Source organism: Peromyscus leucopus, chromosome 12 (assembly GCF_004664715.2).
Source record: "Peromyscus leucopus breed LL Stock chromosome 12, UCI_PerLeu_2.1, whole genome shotgun sequence".
NCBI classification, from domain to species: Eukaryota; Metazoa; Chordata; class Mammalia; order Rodentia; family Cricetidae; genus Peromyscus; species Peromyscus leucopus.
This window is the reverse complement of record NC_051073.1, coordinates 70,229,249-70,245,954: the sequence shown is the minus strand read 5'-3', so window position 1 is coordinate 70,245,954 and position 16,706 is coordinate 70,229,249. Positions and strand designations below refer to the sequence as shown.

At 42.1% G+C, this 16,706-nt stretch overlaps 1 protein-coding gene across 1 annotated transcript in view; it reads left to right on the top strand.

The window, feature by feature from the left end:
* The window catches only part of Tprg1 (tumor protein p63 regulated 1), a 138,435-nt gene that overhangs the window by 65,347 nt on the left and 56,382 nt on the right, over positions 1-16,706 (top strand). Inside the window, exon 4 of the mRNA XM_028875161.2 lies at positions 6,263-6,439. Within this exon, the coding sequence (XP_028730994.1) occupies positions 6,263-6,439 (177 nt within the window). The remainder of the gene's footprint in view (positions 1-6,262; positions 6,440-16,706) is intronic.

Below are 16,706 nucleotides of genomic sequence, written 5' to 3'. Positions count from 1 at the left end.
ATCTTTCACTGGACACAGGTCTGGGCTGCAGGAAGGGTACCTGGGATGACCAGATACTGGATAACTGGGAAATGGGACCTGGTAGCTTGCAGGATAAGTATAGTTTGTCATTGTTAGTTCGCTGTTGCCCTCTGCTGGTGAAGTTTGTCATCTCCGCGAAACTGGAGCTGGAATTCTCAGGTCCTCTCCTCCCTGGGCACATAAGGCTCCTCCAACCTGCCAAGAAAGACAGGGATGCTGGTGCTGAGGAACTGAGGCAGAAGTAAGTGATGCCAGTGAGGATTGTGTCTCATATTGGGAGAGAGATGGTGGTGGGTTTCTGTTCTTTCACCGTACCATCTCCTTGTTTGTTGAGACCTTGCTGGGTACAGCACAGAGACCCAGGTATAAATGTATAGATTCTGCACCAGAGGAACCTCCTCCGTTCAATATGTGAAGTCCAACATAGAAATAAACTGTACCACGGAGAGTGTGATTACGGCCACGGGAGACATACTGAAAACGGCTTTGTTGTTCTTTGAAGAAATGACATCCACTTGGAGGATTAGGGTCCATGTAACAGATAGCATATAAACTGGGAGCTTGAAGTTTGTATTTTCCATCTTTTAATTCAATTTTAAAATTTTTAGTTTATTAGAAAATTATTTGAGGATTTCGTAAATGAGCACACCATGTTTACGTCATTTCCAGCAACCCCACCCCTCCAATTTTTCCCGTGTTCCCTCAGTCCCTCCCTGTCAAATTAATGACCTCTTCAGACGTGTGTGTATGGACGGGGGAGGGGGTGAGAGTGGAAACCTATGAATGCTGTCCGTATTTGCGTGTGTTTAGGGCTGACCATTAGGATTAGGATCTCCTCCCTGGGACAAAGGACTGGTGCCTCCTCCCTTCAGCAGCCATTCTGTAATCCTCATCTAGGGGTGGAGTCTTGTGAAATTTTCCTCCTTCATGTTGGCCTCTCAACTGGTGTGGTCCTGGCAGCTCTTGTGGAAGCAGGCGTGTTGTTGAGAGTCCATGGGAATGGCCTCTGTCCTGTCCAGAAAACACAGTTATGGAACAGTGACTCCAGTCCTCATCACTCCCCCCTCCCCCTTCCCCAGTTAACACCTCCAGCAGTCTGTCCATCCCTCCCTCCTGTAACACCTGTGTTCTGCTACCCCCCTCTCTATAGCTCCCTCCCCTAGTGGCCCTTTTTCCTCTCCTGGCTTCTGTGGTTGCTCTAGGTTATAGGCTCAAACCCAACGATTCAGAGCCAGGGTTCACAAATAACACAGAATATGTAGTGTTCATCTTTCTGAGTCTGGGTTATCTCAGTATAATATTTTCTGATTCCATCTGTTTACCTGAAATTCTATTTTTTTAATAGCTGACTAGAATCCGCTAGTGTATATATACCACGTTTTCATTACCCGTTCATCGGGTGATGGACATCTAGGCTGCTTCCATTCCCTCGCTATTGTGATGGCAGCTGCAGTGAACACAGCCAAGCAAGTATCTGTGGACCAGGATATTGAGTCCTTTGGGTGTATGCCAAGGAGCAGTATCGCTGGATCATATGATGGCTCTACTTTTAGCTTTTTGAGAATTCTTCACACTGATTTCCATAGTAGCTGCACCTCTTCGCAATTTGCTGTCAGCTTGCTTTTCCTGTTCTTAGCGGCTCTGACTGGGGTGAGAGGAAATCTCCAGCTAGGACCTTGTGTGCTCGGGCATTAGTCCCCCAACTTCACCAGTGGGAAATCCTAAAACAGAAAGCTCTGTACTGCAAAGGAAACAATTGAGCAAGGGAAGCAAAGGTCCGCAGAGTGGGGAGAATCTTCGTCAGCTGTTCTTCTACAGAGGGTTCACAGCCAGCGCACATAAGGCTCTTCAAAACTCAAGAAAACAAACCCAATATAAAAAGGGGCTATAGATCTGACAGAAAGCTCTCAAAGGAAATAAAAAATGGCTAAGAAATATCTTTAAAAACTGTTTAGCAGAGAGATGTAAATATTTTCTAATTTTAAAAGTAGTTATTTTGGTGGCTAGGGAGACCACTGCCATCGTTAATTGCTCATGGGGACCCAAGTCCATACATGAGGGCCTAAGTCCATGCATGAAGACCCAGGCCTGTGTCCCCAGAACACATGTTAAGCTGGCACTATGGTGAATCCCCATAATCTCATCACTGGGGGTGGGCGAGTGATACAGAAGAACCTTGAGGTCTTGGCCAGTCAGTTTAGCCAGTCTGTGAGTTCCAGTTTCAGTGAGAGGCTCTGTCTCAAAAATAAGTTGGAGAATCAATGCCAGACCCTTGACTTTGACCTCTGACCTCTACATGCATATATGTATATGTGCCCATGCCACACAAACATACATACATTTTTATGTTTATATGCACACATATATTTGTATATACATGTGTATGTGCACTTTCTATATATCTATATCACTCTCTCTAGATATACTATATCTGCCCATGCAGCACACATATGCATGCTCCATATATATGTGCATATGCAGACATGTTTATATGCACACATATATACAGATATGCACTCACTATATCTATATAGTTCTCTATATGTATACTATATCTGCCTATGCCACACACACATGCATATTCTCCATATATATGTGTCTGGGGAAGTTTGCTAGAGAAAGGAACTGCTGCAGTGGCATGTAGGGTCACAAGTGCCCCTCAAAGAGGTGTTTGGCCACATTTGCATACATGCTAAGGGTTCTTTGCTTGGGGGTGTCACTAGGGAGAGAGCCAAAACTATGCCTAGATTGGATGTCTAAATATTCGTCTCAGGCCCGTGTATATATGAGTCTGCTATGTGTAACATACTGAATGTATCATTTTAGTTTTTGCAACTTTAAAGCAGAAGTGATTGCATTCAGTCCAAAGCATTAGGTTTTGTGGGTAGTAAAAGAGATCATTGATGTCCCAGGCCAGGCCTCAGTAATCTCCCCGAGCTACAGCAGCTCTGTGTGGCTGTTATTCCTTTTCCTATGTTTGTTATTATTACCCTCTAAACTTCAAGGGCATTCATCTCAGGACTATGTGGTTCAATGTTTGCATGAGCTCTTGAAGAAATGAAGATATGACCGAAGTCCAAATAGACACCATCACCTAGGAGCTGGGGATGGGGGCCTGAACTATTTATAGGCCCAAGTGTTTACTTGAATTCAGACATCCCCACATGTAAATTATGCAGTCTGTGTCACAGCGGAGCACTCTGTGTTCCTAAAAAGAATCCTCCTTTTTCCCGGAATCTTTTACCTTTAAAATAAATCTCATTATGGAGTGCTGACATTTTCAGTAAAACCATTCAACCAAAAGCTGCAGGGTTTTTTTTTCTCTCAGACTTAAAACAAGTGTGGTTTATTAGGCAGCCATGTATAACACACTGCTAAGTAGATACGGTCTATTTAGAGAGGTTTATGTAGATAGTCTCAGTCTTTCTTAAGACAGTCCATGTTAAGTGGACTATCAAGAATCATCTCTCAGGAGAGGAGAAGTTCAATGTTGCTGTTTAGAGTGGGTGGGAACCACAGAACCTGACTTCAGTAAGACCACTCGTATTTAAGGCTGTTTCTTTCCACCATACTGTAACTGTGACTTAACTTTCTAGCAGAATGACTGTAGATATCACCTCCTTCGAGGGGTTGTGGGCAGATGGACCACTGATACATGTAAATGCACAATGGCTGTAGCACACTGGGGTCCCAGTCAATGCAGATGCCTCCTGGGGTTCCTTTTCTTTTTGTATTTCATCCCTAAAGAGAAGTTTCTTCTTTCATGCTTCTCCAGTTCCCCCTCCCATGGATGTAACTTTATTTTCACTTACCCATCTTTATACCACAAAGAAGATGGCATATATATTCAGTTCCCCAAAGCCCCTTAGTGACCTGTGTCCATAATCAATGCTCATCACTGAGAAGTTTAGAACCCCAATGGAGTCACTTTCCATACTCTGCCACCAGAATAGTGAGGTAAGTATTGTGTCCATTTCATAGACAAGTTACTAAAGCCCAAAAGAAGTTTAAAACTCTATAATCATACAGGATTATTAAATGATACAAATTCACCTTTCCATTCACATAGTCGTTTTCTCCAAAGGACTCAAAATCACCATTGACATTCATTTATTTGCTCAGACACGTATGTTTTTATTTCATAAACACGTACACATTTCCTCATACATTTTCATACAAATAGGGTTGATAACCCATACTCGAACTAGGCCACTTTCTGTAAGCAGTATTTATTCTTCATGGTAGTGTCCTTATGGTACCCACTGCTAAACACTTTGTATGTTATTCCTTCTTAGAAATTATGTAGATTAAAGAAACCATACAATGAAGATAGTCAGACTCAAAGGCTAGACCACTTAACGAACTTCCACACAGCGGAAGCTGCCATTCAGAATAGAAGCCATGGAACTTCACATTGGCCTTTATACTTTCACTATCAAAGATATTTATGTAATTAAAATAAAATCACATGTAATTATAATTACGTGATAAAATACAACACATTTGCAATATGTTTATGATGAATGTAAAATTAAAAATGAATTATGTAGATATATGCAGGAAGAGAAAGGGTGAAGCCACTTCTAGACAGCTTAATGAGGCGATGGGCTTATAAAGTAGCTTAAGAAACCCATGGATTTGAACCATGACTAGGACACTGAGTGTTCTCTCTGCTGTAAGATGAGTGACTCTAGGTTGTATAGAAATGGGTAATTTGTATTAGGAGCCTTGGGTTTGACCCTAAGTTAAAGGGGAATTGTGCAGTCAAGTGGAGGAAGTAATGCCATCTAGTCTACATCTTAAGAACTGCACCATGGCTACTGCTCAGGAAATGGGTGGGGGCAAGGTGTCCATAACCCTCAACCGCTAGACTGATTACATGTGGCCAGAATTCTGACATGAACTGGTCGCGAAACAAACAGGTCAATCTTTTAGTAAAAAGCACACAATAAATTCTAACAAGTCATAAAGTCTTTTAAAAATGTATTTATTTCATATATGTGCATATTTTGGCAGCCTGCTTATATATGTACCATGTATATGCCTGGTGCTCATGGGGGGCCAGAAGAGGGAGGCGGATCTCCTAGAACTGGAATCACAGATGGTTGTAAACCATCATGTGGATGCTGGGAATCAAACCCTGGTCCTCTGAAAGAGTAGCCAGTGCTCTTAACTGCTGAGCCATTTTGCCAGCCCCATAAGTCATGAAGTCTTGACATCCTGAAGGATCTGCTATATTGACAAGAACTGCAGAATACAACTACTCCCTCCTAATTAGAAAGCACTGTTATATTTCCTTCCAGTTTTCTCTCAGAATTCTTAATTCACAGCCAAAACACTCCTCTTGTACCCCGAAAGTCTCTCACTTTGGGAGCGAATCCAATCGGTGAGCACTTACCAAGTGTCTGTTGCTCAGTTGCTTGGCTATCTCTTCCCCAGATGGGTGTGATTGCTTAGGTCATGGTGATCCTCATTTACTCTCTTTCATCTCCACCTAGCAAATGGTTCCTGGAGATCAGTGTAAGCTAGTTGGCAGTGAGAGGACTTTGTAGTGCAGCCTCAGTTAGGACAGTGACATTCCTGGTATCCTGGAGGAGGATATCCTACTGCTCCATGAAGATTTTCTAGAGAGCCTGGAGGGTTAGGAAGTACCAATTGGTTGGAGGTCAAGATGATGCAGACTTGGGTTTCCTCAAATGGGTTTATCTAAGGGGGAAATATTGGTGAAATTATTAAGGCCACTCCACGTAGTTAAAAGGAGATTTATTTAAAGGCGTTAACTTACAAATGAAGGAATAGGTAGGTTGAGGGTTCTGGGAAAGACGCAGCAGTAGTCAGCAATGTTCTCTAGAGAACTCTCCTCCGTCCACCTCTAGCGTCTGGGCTCCCAGCAACAAGAGAGCGCAGCATGTCCTCGGGTCTTCAGGCCCTCCCTTGGCCCCGACTTGTGAATGTGATAGTAACTAAAACTTCAATGGGGGTTGGAACTTCCAGACCAAAGCTGGAATGGCTACCCACTACAGGGAAGCATCTTGAGCTCTGTGGTCCTAGGACATTTATTTCCCTGACTTCTTTAGTCTTCCCTCATCTCTCACACCCGGGGCAGATTGGCAGACAAAGGGTGGCAGTAGGTACTTCTCAGCCCCCTTTTCTGTGCAGGGCCTGATGTCTTAGTGAATGCTGTTATTTCTGTTTAAGAGGCCTGGTAATCATTGCTTCCGCCCTGTGGTTGTTCCTCCAGGATTGACCACTGGAACAACGAGAAGGAGAAGGTCCTGCTGCTCACGGACAAGACCCTCTTGATCTGCAAATATGACTTCATCATGCTTAGCTGTGTGCAGATGCAGCAGATCCCCCTGAGTGCCATCTGTCGCCTCTGCCTGGGCAAGTTTGTCTTCCCGGGGATGTCTCTGGACAAGTGAGTAAGATGCCTTGGAGTTGGAGCAGCTGTGAGCAAGGCAGACATATGCAGAGACACCAATAACATGGTCAATTGAGTAACATAAGCTGGAGAAGCAGAGGAGAAGGGAAGTCCTACCATTAAGCTCATCAAAGTATCAAGTTAGCTTCTAATCTATGTTAAGCACCAGAGATGTGATTTTTAAGCAAATTGGTAATTTAGAACGAGAACCTAATAGCTAAACGTATTTAGGTAGGGAGAGCTATGAGAATATAGAGGAAAAGTTCCTACACAGTTCATGTGGCAAACAATCAGAGAAGGTTTCCCTGGAGAAGCACTTAAGTTCGTATTTGTTGTTGAGCAGGAGCTATCCAGGCAGGCAGAATGGTACTCCAAGCAGAGGAACAGCATAGCCCCAAAGAGTAAGGCAGGGTCTGGGGCATTTGATATGGTTGGGTATCCAAGTTGTTCTGTAAAACCAGAGGACAGGCCTCCCCATAGTCAGGAGCTGTGTAGTTGTTCAAACTCCTCCCGGGAGCTCAAGAGTTGCAGATCACGAACAAGGGACTGGGGGAGGTCTGCAGAGGAGGAGTGTTGACCTAGGAGCATTGTTGGGTCATAGGCTGAAGGTGAGCTCTTCTCATAGAACGGTCAGCTTACAGAAGGTCGACATCATTTGTTGTTGTTGTCCACTAAGCACCTGGCATTGGGCTTGGCAGGTTTTCAGATCTGAGAACTCAAGCACCTTGAATGAGCACATCGGTTTCCTCACCAAAGCTTACCATATATCAAAGAGCTGTGTTTCATTTGCTCTTTTCATGGAAACAAGAAGTAACCGACTCATTTAGTTCATTAACTTTTAGAACAAGTAGGTTTTTCAGCCATGTGTACACGTGTAAAATATATTTAGATGTCACAAAATATTTATTTTTAAGACCTCTGTTTTCCACTCCTGGAGACCTTCTATCCAACATTCTTTACACTGACACCGGCAATTTATTGCTTATTTTTGAAGACATTGCCTGCAGACACAAAATAACAAACAGTCTCTGTGTGTACACCTTTAAAACTCGACACATCTGCAGAGCAGTTCCAGCCTCTTTTACTGCAGAGTGCTCCTATTTAAACCTGCTTAGCTGGCTTCTCACAGACGGCTGACAGACAGCCACCTTTGCCCTAGCTATGACCAACTGTGCTCCCGTAAATAGTCTTGCTTGTGGGGCTTCGCATAAATGTGCAAATACACCTGTAACCTAGAGTTCCAGGAGTGGAATTTGTTAGGTTAAAGTCATGTGAATCTTGACTCACAGAGATAGTCAAATGCCCACCATATAAGATGTAAATGTTGATGCAAGAGGGTATCCTTTGGTACCTAATCTCACTAACATCGTGTAATGAAACTTTCTTACTTTGCCAGTCAGCTAGATTAAAGAAATTTTTTTGTTTAATTTACATTAAGGAGAATGTGAAGGGAGTAAATTTTTCTATAAAATGCCCCCTTTTTGACAAGACCAAGTATTTGTCCTTTTGGAGCTGTTAGAGATGCTTATGTGTCAGAGAATATCATCTCTTTTCTTTTTGGGGGGAGGGGAGTTTATTTATTTATTTATTTGAAACAGGGTTTCTCTGTGTAGTTTTGGTGCCTGTCCTGGATCTTGCTCTGTAGACCAGGCTGGCCTCGAACTCACAGAGATCCGCCTGCTTCTGCCTCCCGAGTGCTGGGATTAAATGCGTGCGCCACCACTGCCCGGCCAAGAATATCATCTGTTTTCTATTGTGCATGTTGGATGCATTTCATCCTAGTGTGTCACCGCACTTAGAACTTTATAATGTTATTTTATGGCCTTTGCTTCCTAAGTGTCAGAGCTATCATTCTTTCAGCGTTTGGAAATTTTCAAGGGAGATATTATCTGTAATGGAATTATAATATCCATTTCCATGTTTTGAGCTCATAATTTAATTTCTAAACATGGTCAAGTTGCTATTTCATCTGAAATTTGCTTGAGTAGGGCAATAGAGTGTCAACCAGCTAACATTCTCTACATCATTTATTCAACATTCCACCTTTCCCTACTGATTTGAAATGTACCTGTATGGTGTATTGCCTTCCTCACACATCTCTGGGTATTTCCACAGTTTTTAGTCCATTCTGCTCATCAAAGCACAGTACAGTTTTAGTTATTCTATTGAACTCTGTGCTGACATGCACGGGGTACATTAGTCTGTCATTTGTTACTTTGGCGTTGTCACAGTTTAATACGTGCATTGTGCTGTCCTCGTACCAACAGGTTGAGAAATATTTTATCCTTTATTTTGTAGAAAATTTTGGTGATGAGTGATTTAATCTCTGTCTTGAAAGTTTGATCACATTAACATGGGAAATCTTGACATGACGAGGTGGACTAGTTTCTCAAATAAAATTATTTCACGAATGTTATATAATCACACTTTCTTTGATTTACTTTAACTTTAGTGAACTTTGTTTTTCAAGAAATGTCTTAAGCATATTTGGGCTTGTTGTATTTGAAGGTATAAAGTTACTAACAATATTCCTCATTTGCCCTTTGACGTCAGTAAGACATGTTAGTAATGCTTTCATTTCTTGCTAAGGGTGGTTTGTGTCCTCTGTGTTTCCTACCCATCTATGAACTTAGCTTTAGAAAGACACATCTTTTGTCCCCCTTTGCTGAAATCCCCTATTGCTTGGTTACTATTTACTGAATTCTGCTCTTTTTTCTACAATGTCTTTCACCTGTCTATTTGGGGCTAACTTTTCCTCTTCTATAACTGATTACAGAAAAAACCAAGGTTATTATGTAAGATTTCTCATGTTTTCTCCTATAAGTATCCTTTTAATTATTGGTTTTGGTGCCTCACATAAATTGAAATGTACTGTATTTCTATTTTCATTTTGAGATATTGTCTATTTTTCTTGTGATTTCTTTCTGAATCCATAAATACTTTACAAGTTGTACCAGCTGATTTGTTTCTAAATATCTTTATATTACTGAATTTTCATTTAGAGAACCTATATCTTTACATTAAGAACCATTATTTATTTTATATGATGGATATTTTTTTCTGCATGTATATTGTGCACTATGTGCCTGCCAGGTGCTTGTGGAGGCCAGAAAAAAGACAGCAGATCCCCCTGGATCTGGAGCCCCAGATTCTTCTGAGTTGCCATGTGGGTGCTGGAAATCAAACCCGTGTTTTCTGTAAGAGCATCCACTGCTCGTAACTACTGATCCATCTCTCCAGCCTCAAGAACTCATGTCCTTCATTTAAGACCTTATGAATATATTGAGATTTATTTTATGGACTAAACTGTTATATATCTTCTTGATGGCACCAAGTTTTTGCTTAAGTTGGCTGGCACATGAATTAGGATACTGTATTTGATAATGTTAATTTAGCTATCTACAACGTGACTGAATTTTATCCAGTTTTACAACAGTTAGTTTTATTAGTCGTTTTTAGCGTATCTGTGATGAAATACCTTAGAAAACCAGTTACAGAACAGAAGCATTCACTTTGGTTCACAGTTCCAGAGATTTCAGTCCAAGTTCTCTTGGACTGATATGCTGGAACATCTGTCAGCTCTGGGAGCATGTGGAGGATGTAGTTCATTTCATGAGGGACAGGAGCCAGACAGAGAGAGAGCCAATGACTAAGGGCAGCAGACCCTCATAGTTCTCTTCCTCCAGCTAGCCCCGCCCCCTAAACTAGTGCCACTCTTTAGGGACCAAGTGTTTAATATATGGGCTTTTGGGCCATTTCAGACACAAACCATGACAGCCTGGAAGAGAAATGTTAACGTTTGTCATTGTGTAACTGAGTTCTTTCTTTAGTTTTGTTGATTTTTGCTTCATGTGTTTTTTTGGATGTGTTCTATTAGATACATATATACAATGATAAGCATATTTTCCTGATAAGATGAGCTTTGTTTCATTATTTAATTTTCCTCTTTAAAAATATTTTCCTAGAAAGTAATCAAATTTGTGTGTCTGTATAAGTTTTTTACTTTCATTATTTTTTAAAAAAATAATTGTTTTTTAAATATGAGGTTTTTTTTTTTTCTTAAAGTATGAGTTTATGTGCAACACATGCCTGTAGGTACCTCAGGGGGCCAAAAGAGGGCATCAAACCCCTTGAACTAGAGTTACAAAAGGTAGTGAGCCACCTTATATGGGTGCTGGGAACTGAACCTGGATCCTCTACGAGAAGGGTAAGTGCTCTTAAAAGCTGAGCGACTCTCCAGCTTCTCAGTGTTCCTCTTTATCCTTGGCAATGCCCAGTGTTTTAACGATCTATTTAAATCTGATATTAGCCAGGCGGTGGTGGTGCACACCTTTAATCCCAGCACTTGGGAGGCAAAGCCAGGCAGATCTCTGTGAGTTTGAGGCCAGCATGGGCTACCAAGTAAGTTCCAGGAAAGGCGCAAAGCTACACAAGGGAAACCCTGTCTCATAAAACAAACACAAAAAATGTTAAATCTGATATTATTTTAGCACCTCCATCATTTTTATACCTAATTTCCCCCATAGAATATCACTCTCCATCCTTTCGTCTCTACTTAGTAATCCTCTGTATTTACTGTGTGTTCCTTGCCACAGTCCCATAGGTCACACAGTTAATCCATTTGGATCATACTTGCCTTTTAATTGGAATGGTTACTCTTTTCACATTTTTGTGATTTTTGATACAATCAACTACCTGCTACTTGCTCTCTATTTTTTCCTTTTATTTTTGGTTCCTTTGTTCTTTTTCTGCTCACATTTTGATTAAATATTTATCATAATCAGATTTTGGTCCATCCATTGGCTTTCATGTATAGTATGTGTTGTGGCTGCTTTGTGGCAGAGTTCATCAATCTTAACATTATTGATGGTTTGGAAAGGAGAATTATTATTTCTGGGTAGCTGTTTGGTCTTGTGTAGAGTGTTCAGCAGTATTCCTGGACTCTACATCTCTACCTACCACCAGCCACTAGTGATCACTCAGGGTTTTTCTATAGCTTTGCCTTTTCCAAAATGCCACACAGTTTGAAGCTACAATATAGACTTTCTAGATTGGTGCCTTTGATAATAATTTAATATTAAACACTAATTTATCATTAAATATTACTACATTTTATTAAATAATTATTTAATAAATAACAATTATATATAAAATTATTAATAAATAATTAAATAAAAATAAATGTAAATAACTCTGTATGTCTTGTGGCTTGATGGATCTTTGAGGATGATCATGTACTCTCTTACTTTTTTCATTCACAAATATTTGAAAATGATGCTTTTGCTTTCTGAGTTCCAAATCTGATAAATGATATTTAGACACACAGCCATCGTATTTATATTTTCTCTCTTTACCTATTTGTTTAGTAATATTTTTGGCCACTTGGTCCATTATGGGCTGATATAGAAGAATTACGTTTTCCTGTTAGCATGGTAATTGTTTTACTTTAATTAATTTACATAATAGATATGAATACTGTGCTGTTTAATGTACACATTTTTGTAGGCGTTTAATGTATTTCTTACTATAAACTGCCCATTCTATGAAGTATTCAATCCTTATGTTCTTTTTAAAACTTTTTGGGGCACATTGTTACCTCTTTTTAAATTTCTCCTTTCTGAATCACTCTGATTTCGCCATGCATTACCATGTAGTGCTGAGTTAAATTTGACCTTACAATCGTGGAGATTGTTTGTGGTGATGGACTGTTTAAGCACAGTCAGATAGGAGCCATACCTTGCTTCTCTCACTCGGCTTTATTACTAGAATTTAGAAACACTTTGCCATGCTGTTTATGTTTACATGGTCTGAAACTCGGGGGAGTTATTTTTTTCTTTTCTTTTTTCAAATTTACAGTTGTGGTTGGTGTCCCTTTCTACTGTTGACTGGCTCCAAGCTCCAAGCATAACTCAATATGATAGTCTATGGTTTTTATTCACGACTTCCACACCATCACGTTTTAATACATTTTGCTTACAATAAGCATTCCCACTTTAGTGATTATTTTCTTGAGTAACGCTTCCTCTCGACACTCTCTCTTAATCTTCACTGAACCCCCACTTGGAAAGCTCTGAGACCTCCGCGTATTTCCTCAAGTCTCCCAGTCTTTGCCCTCTTCTTTCATGAGTTTCACCAAACAATTCTTACTTTTATGGAATATTTTATTCACTCTCCCATGAGGCATCCAATCATGACCATCGGGAACTGATGTAACGCCAGGCCCCCTAATTAACTTGTGTGGTTTTAGCCAGCATTGTGTCCTGCTGTGAGAGTGAGAAAGGCTGGGCCGGCGGCGGCCTGCAGCTGTGCACAGAGGCAGACATCTGGCTTGACTGGGGTTCTTGAGTGGGTCCTGTTTAGGGAGTTTTAGCAGGACCTTCACGTGGATCAGAGCTCTGGATTAGGAGCCCAGCTCTGGGTTCCATCCCCAGTTTTCTGGCTGTTAACTTTATTTACCATCTTTTAAAAGGGGCAGTTAATAGTCCTTTCTCATTAACAGCCTCAGTGGTAGTTCGATTCTAAGGACGGGACAGAAAGTGCTTTTTAATAAGCCCCGTGGTTCTCAAGTGTTCACAAGCGCTGCTTTTCTTCAAGATTAAAACTTTGGTTAACACGGAACTAAGTAGATTAATTTGATTGTTATCTTTGCTCCCAACCCAGTTGGCCCTTCTCGGGGTATTAAGTCACCACTATTAGGTCAGAAGTGAGGCTGCAGCAGGCAGAGTAGGAGGCAAGGGAGAACCAACTGCTTAAGAGCCAGACAAATGGACGCCTGAGAAAATCCTGGGCAGAGTCCAGTGAGGTCCGCCTTCAAAGAAACTGCAGCTAAAAAACCAAGGATACCCCCCGGCTGCTGGCGGTAAAGATGCTGGTCAGGTGCCCTGTCTCCTCCGTGACAGTGTGACAGTTCGTTGTCAACGATCAGGAAGAAGTGAGACTGGGGGGTGCATTTTACAGAGAGTAAAAGTGAGAGGTTCTGGGGTCCAGATACCATCAGCTATTGCCTGTTACATTGGGTCTCAAAATCTGTTCCCTTTTCTTTTTTTCTTTCTTTCTTCCTTCCTTCCTTCCTTCCTTCCTTCCTTCCTTCCTTCCTTCCTTCCTTCCTTCCTTCCTTCCTTCCTTCCTCCCTCCCTCCCTCCCTCCCTCCCCCCCTCCCTCCCTCTCTCTCTCTCTCTTTCTTTCTTTCTTATTCCCCTTTCTCTTTAATCCCCTCCCTTTTCTCCCCTCCCTTCCCCTCCCCTCCCCTCTCCCTTCCCTTCCCCTCCCCTCCCCTCTCCCTTCCCTTTCCCTCCCCTCTCCTCTCCCCTCTCTTCTCCTCTCCTCCAGTCTCCCCTCCCCCTTCTCTCTCCTCCCCTCCCCTCCTTTCCCCTCCCTTCCCCTCTCCCCTCCTCCAGTCTCCCCCTATCCCTAGCCCTTCCCTTTGGTTTTTGTTTGTTTTTTTTTCTTTTCCTCTTTGTCTCTGCACTTGGTCTTTTTCTTCCTCCTCTCCGCCCATCAGGGTGAAGACCTTATTCCTTGTGATGGGAACTATGCCTTCTCCTCAGCCATGAAGACCATCACAGTTGAATGGAGCATGCACCAGTGTATACCCTATGGTGCTATTTACAAAACAGTTGTTCTGTTTAATTCAGTGTATTGTGTGCGTGCGTGCGTGCATGCGTGCGTGCGTGTGTGTGTGTGTGTGTGTGTGTGTGTGTGTGTGTGTGTGTAACGGAAAGAAAGGGGTACTGGCAAGAGAAAACTGAAGACTAGAGATCACTTATTTGTGAGATGAAGGAAGAGAGATTCTCTCAGATCATAGCATTCACCACAGAAACACAAGGAAGTAGTCTGAGCTCTACAATGGGGACCCCAAATGTTATTCCTATTGTAATTAGATCCAGTCCCAGATTTTAATTGGAAACTAATTTCCATAATTGTGTTGTGTTTATAACCTGCCAGAAAAATAGGTGCAGGGAGGACTAGGTTTCCACCATCAGAGTAAATCCTCCCACACATTTCTATGCCATTTGAATCTGAACAAATCACTAGAACTCTTTTTCTTTTGAGACAGAGTTTCCATGTTTGGTCCAGACGGGCCTCAAACTAACAATTGCCCTGACTTAATCTCCTGAGCAATGGGTCTACAGTCATGTGCTGCCATACTTGACATAGCTTTAATTCTAATGCGCCTCACTTTCCAGTTGATGAAATATCAATAATTAAATCCTTACAGGTCACCTCTTAGGGTAATACAATAGCAGCACTAAATGATCACTGTGAAAGTGTTTTGCAAATATATTTAAAGATGAGCAAAACCACATTGACTTTTCACCTTTCCTGCTTTAAAAATGTGTTCACAGAGGATTATCAGGAAAGTCAGATTCTGAGTAGTCAAATGACTTTCCTGCTCCTGGAAACAGAGGGTGGGGGGGGATCATCTGAGACAGAGGTTCACTACCTTTGGAGGCCCCCACCTTTGCCAGCACCTAATTCTCTCTCTCTCTCTCTTTCTCTCTAGACAGGGTTTCCCTGTGTAGCCCTGGCTGTCCTGGAACCCACTCTCTAGACCAGGCTGGCCTGGAACTCAGAGATCCACCTGCCTCTGCTTCCCCCAGTGCTGGGATTAAAGATGCCAGCCACCACCGCCAGGCCACGCCTAATTCTTATTCTCCAGCGCGTTTCAATTTCTAAAGGGTCTGTTTCTTTCACTCTCTTCTCCTTTGAACTCTAACAGGCAGATCTGCCTCTGAATGACCTGGAACAAGTTCCTTGAATCCATTGCCTCCCTTTGCTCATTTGTAAGTCCCACTGGAGGTGGGATGTCGTAATGCCAGTCTCCTGGGCCTGTGCCAAGGTTTGATGAGCTAAACATGCACAATGCTGAGAACAGTATCCGATGAGGAATAAGCATTTGTGTGACAGATGCACAAGTAAAGGCTTGGCGGGACCTTGTCCTGACCAGCTCTCCTGATACGCCTCTTGTCCTTGCTGAATCTCATTTTGCTGAAGCGACAATGGCCCTCGTATGTCTTTGCTATGTTGGCACGCTCATGCTAGCATGGGCCTCTATTGACATAGCAATCTTACAGAAACCAATCCTTTTTGTGAACTAACAATTTTACCTAATCAATTCCTCCTGTGAAAAGTAGCTCTGAAGAGCTTTTCTGCTGGAAAATATTGTTGCTGTCACATGGATACACCAGCCAAAGCTGAGCAGAGTGGCCTAGGCTAAGACATGTCTTTCTGCAAGAGGAGATATTATATCTCTCTGTGCCGTTCCCATTTGCATTCTGTAAACATACAGATTTGTTCTCTACAGAAGCCAAGCAGGCCTGGGGAGTTGGTTTCTGTGACCAACACCTGTCCAGTCGCTGGAGTTACTCATGACAATGGGAGCATCCTCTGCCCCTGGAGTCTTGGGATGAGCATAGAGAGGGGTACATTCCTGGACACTCTTCTGTCGTCTCAGCCTTGTGTTTGTGAACCCAAGAATCTGAAGACCAGGGTGATGCTCCATGCCCCCAGCATTCTAATTTGGCATCTCTTCCTCAGCCGAGAGCTTCAAAGGGATTCTGCTCTGTGTAAAATCGGCTCCCGGCCCAGGCTGATTCTGCTGGCTTCGCGTCTGTCAGTATGTTCTAATCACTGTTATAAGTGTGGTTCTGCAGAACACCTTGTAAAATATTTTCCTATTGCTCCAGCAACATCTCCTGTCTAGACAATGTAATTATGAGCACAGAGCAAATAGCTGGAGTGTATGCCGCCCCCAAGGGTTGCATAACTCCAAGAGTATGGCTGGGAAGACAGGGAGAAGTGTGAATGCTGGTAGTTACTTTGTGTTGACCTGACCAGAAAATTGAGTGGACCAAAGGAATCTGAATAGCTTTTAATTAAGAAGAAATGACCTGGTGGAAGCTGCTATTTTGTTGTTTTCTCAAACTTGGTGGATTAAAGGCACTAATGTACTTCTTTCTAATGGAGTTCTCCCCCTTAGATTCAGAGGTGGTTTGTGGTCATTGCTTTTATTTTTTTTAAAGTCTCTTATTAATAATCTCCCTTTCCAGTAGCATTTTGAAAATCAAAAGCAGCTCCATAAATGTAGTTCTATCTAACTAGTGTTTACATTCTGCTTGAGGAGTCCTTCCTGAGATCTGGCTATAGTGTGTATATTGGTGTATTGTGTACCTCAGAACAAGAAGACATAATCTCTGCCTCCAAGATGTTTAACTTCCCAGGGAGGCAGATCAGTGCACACCATATACATGCTTCCAAAACAAGC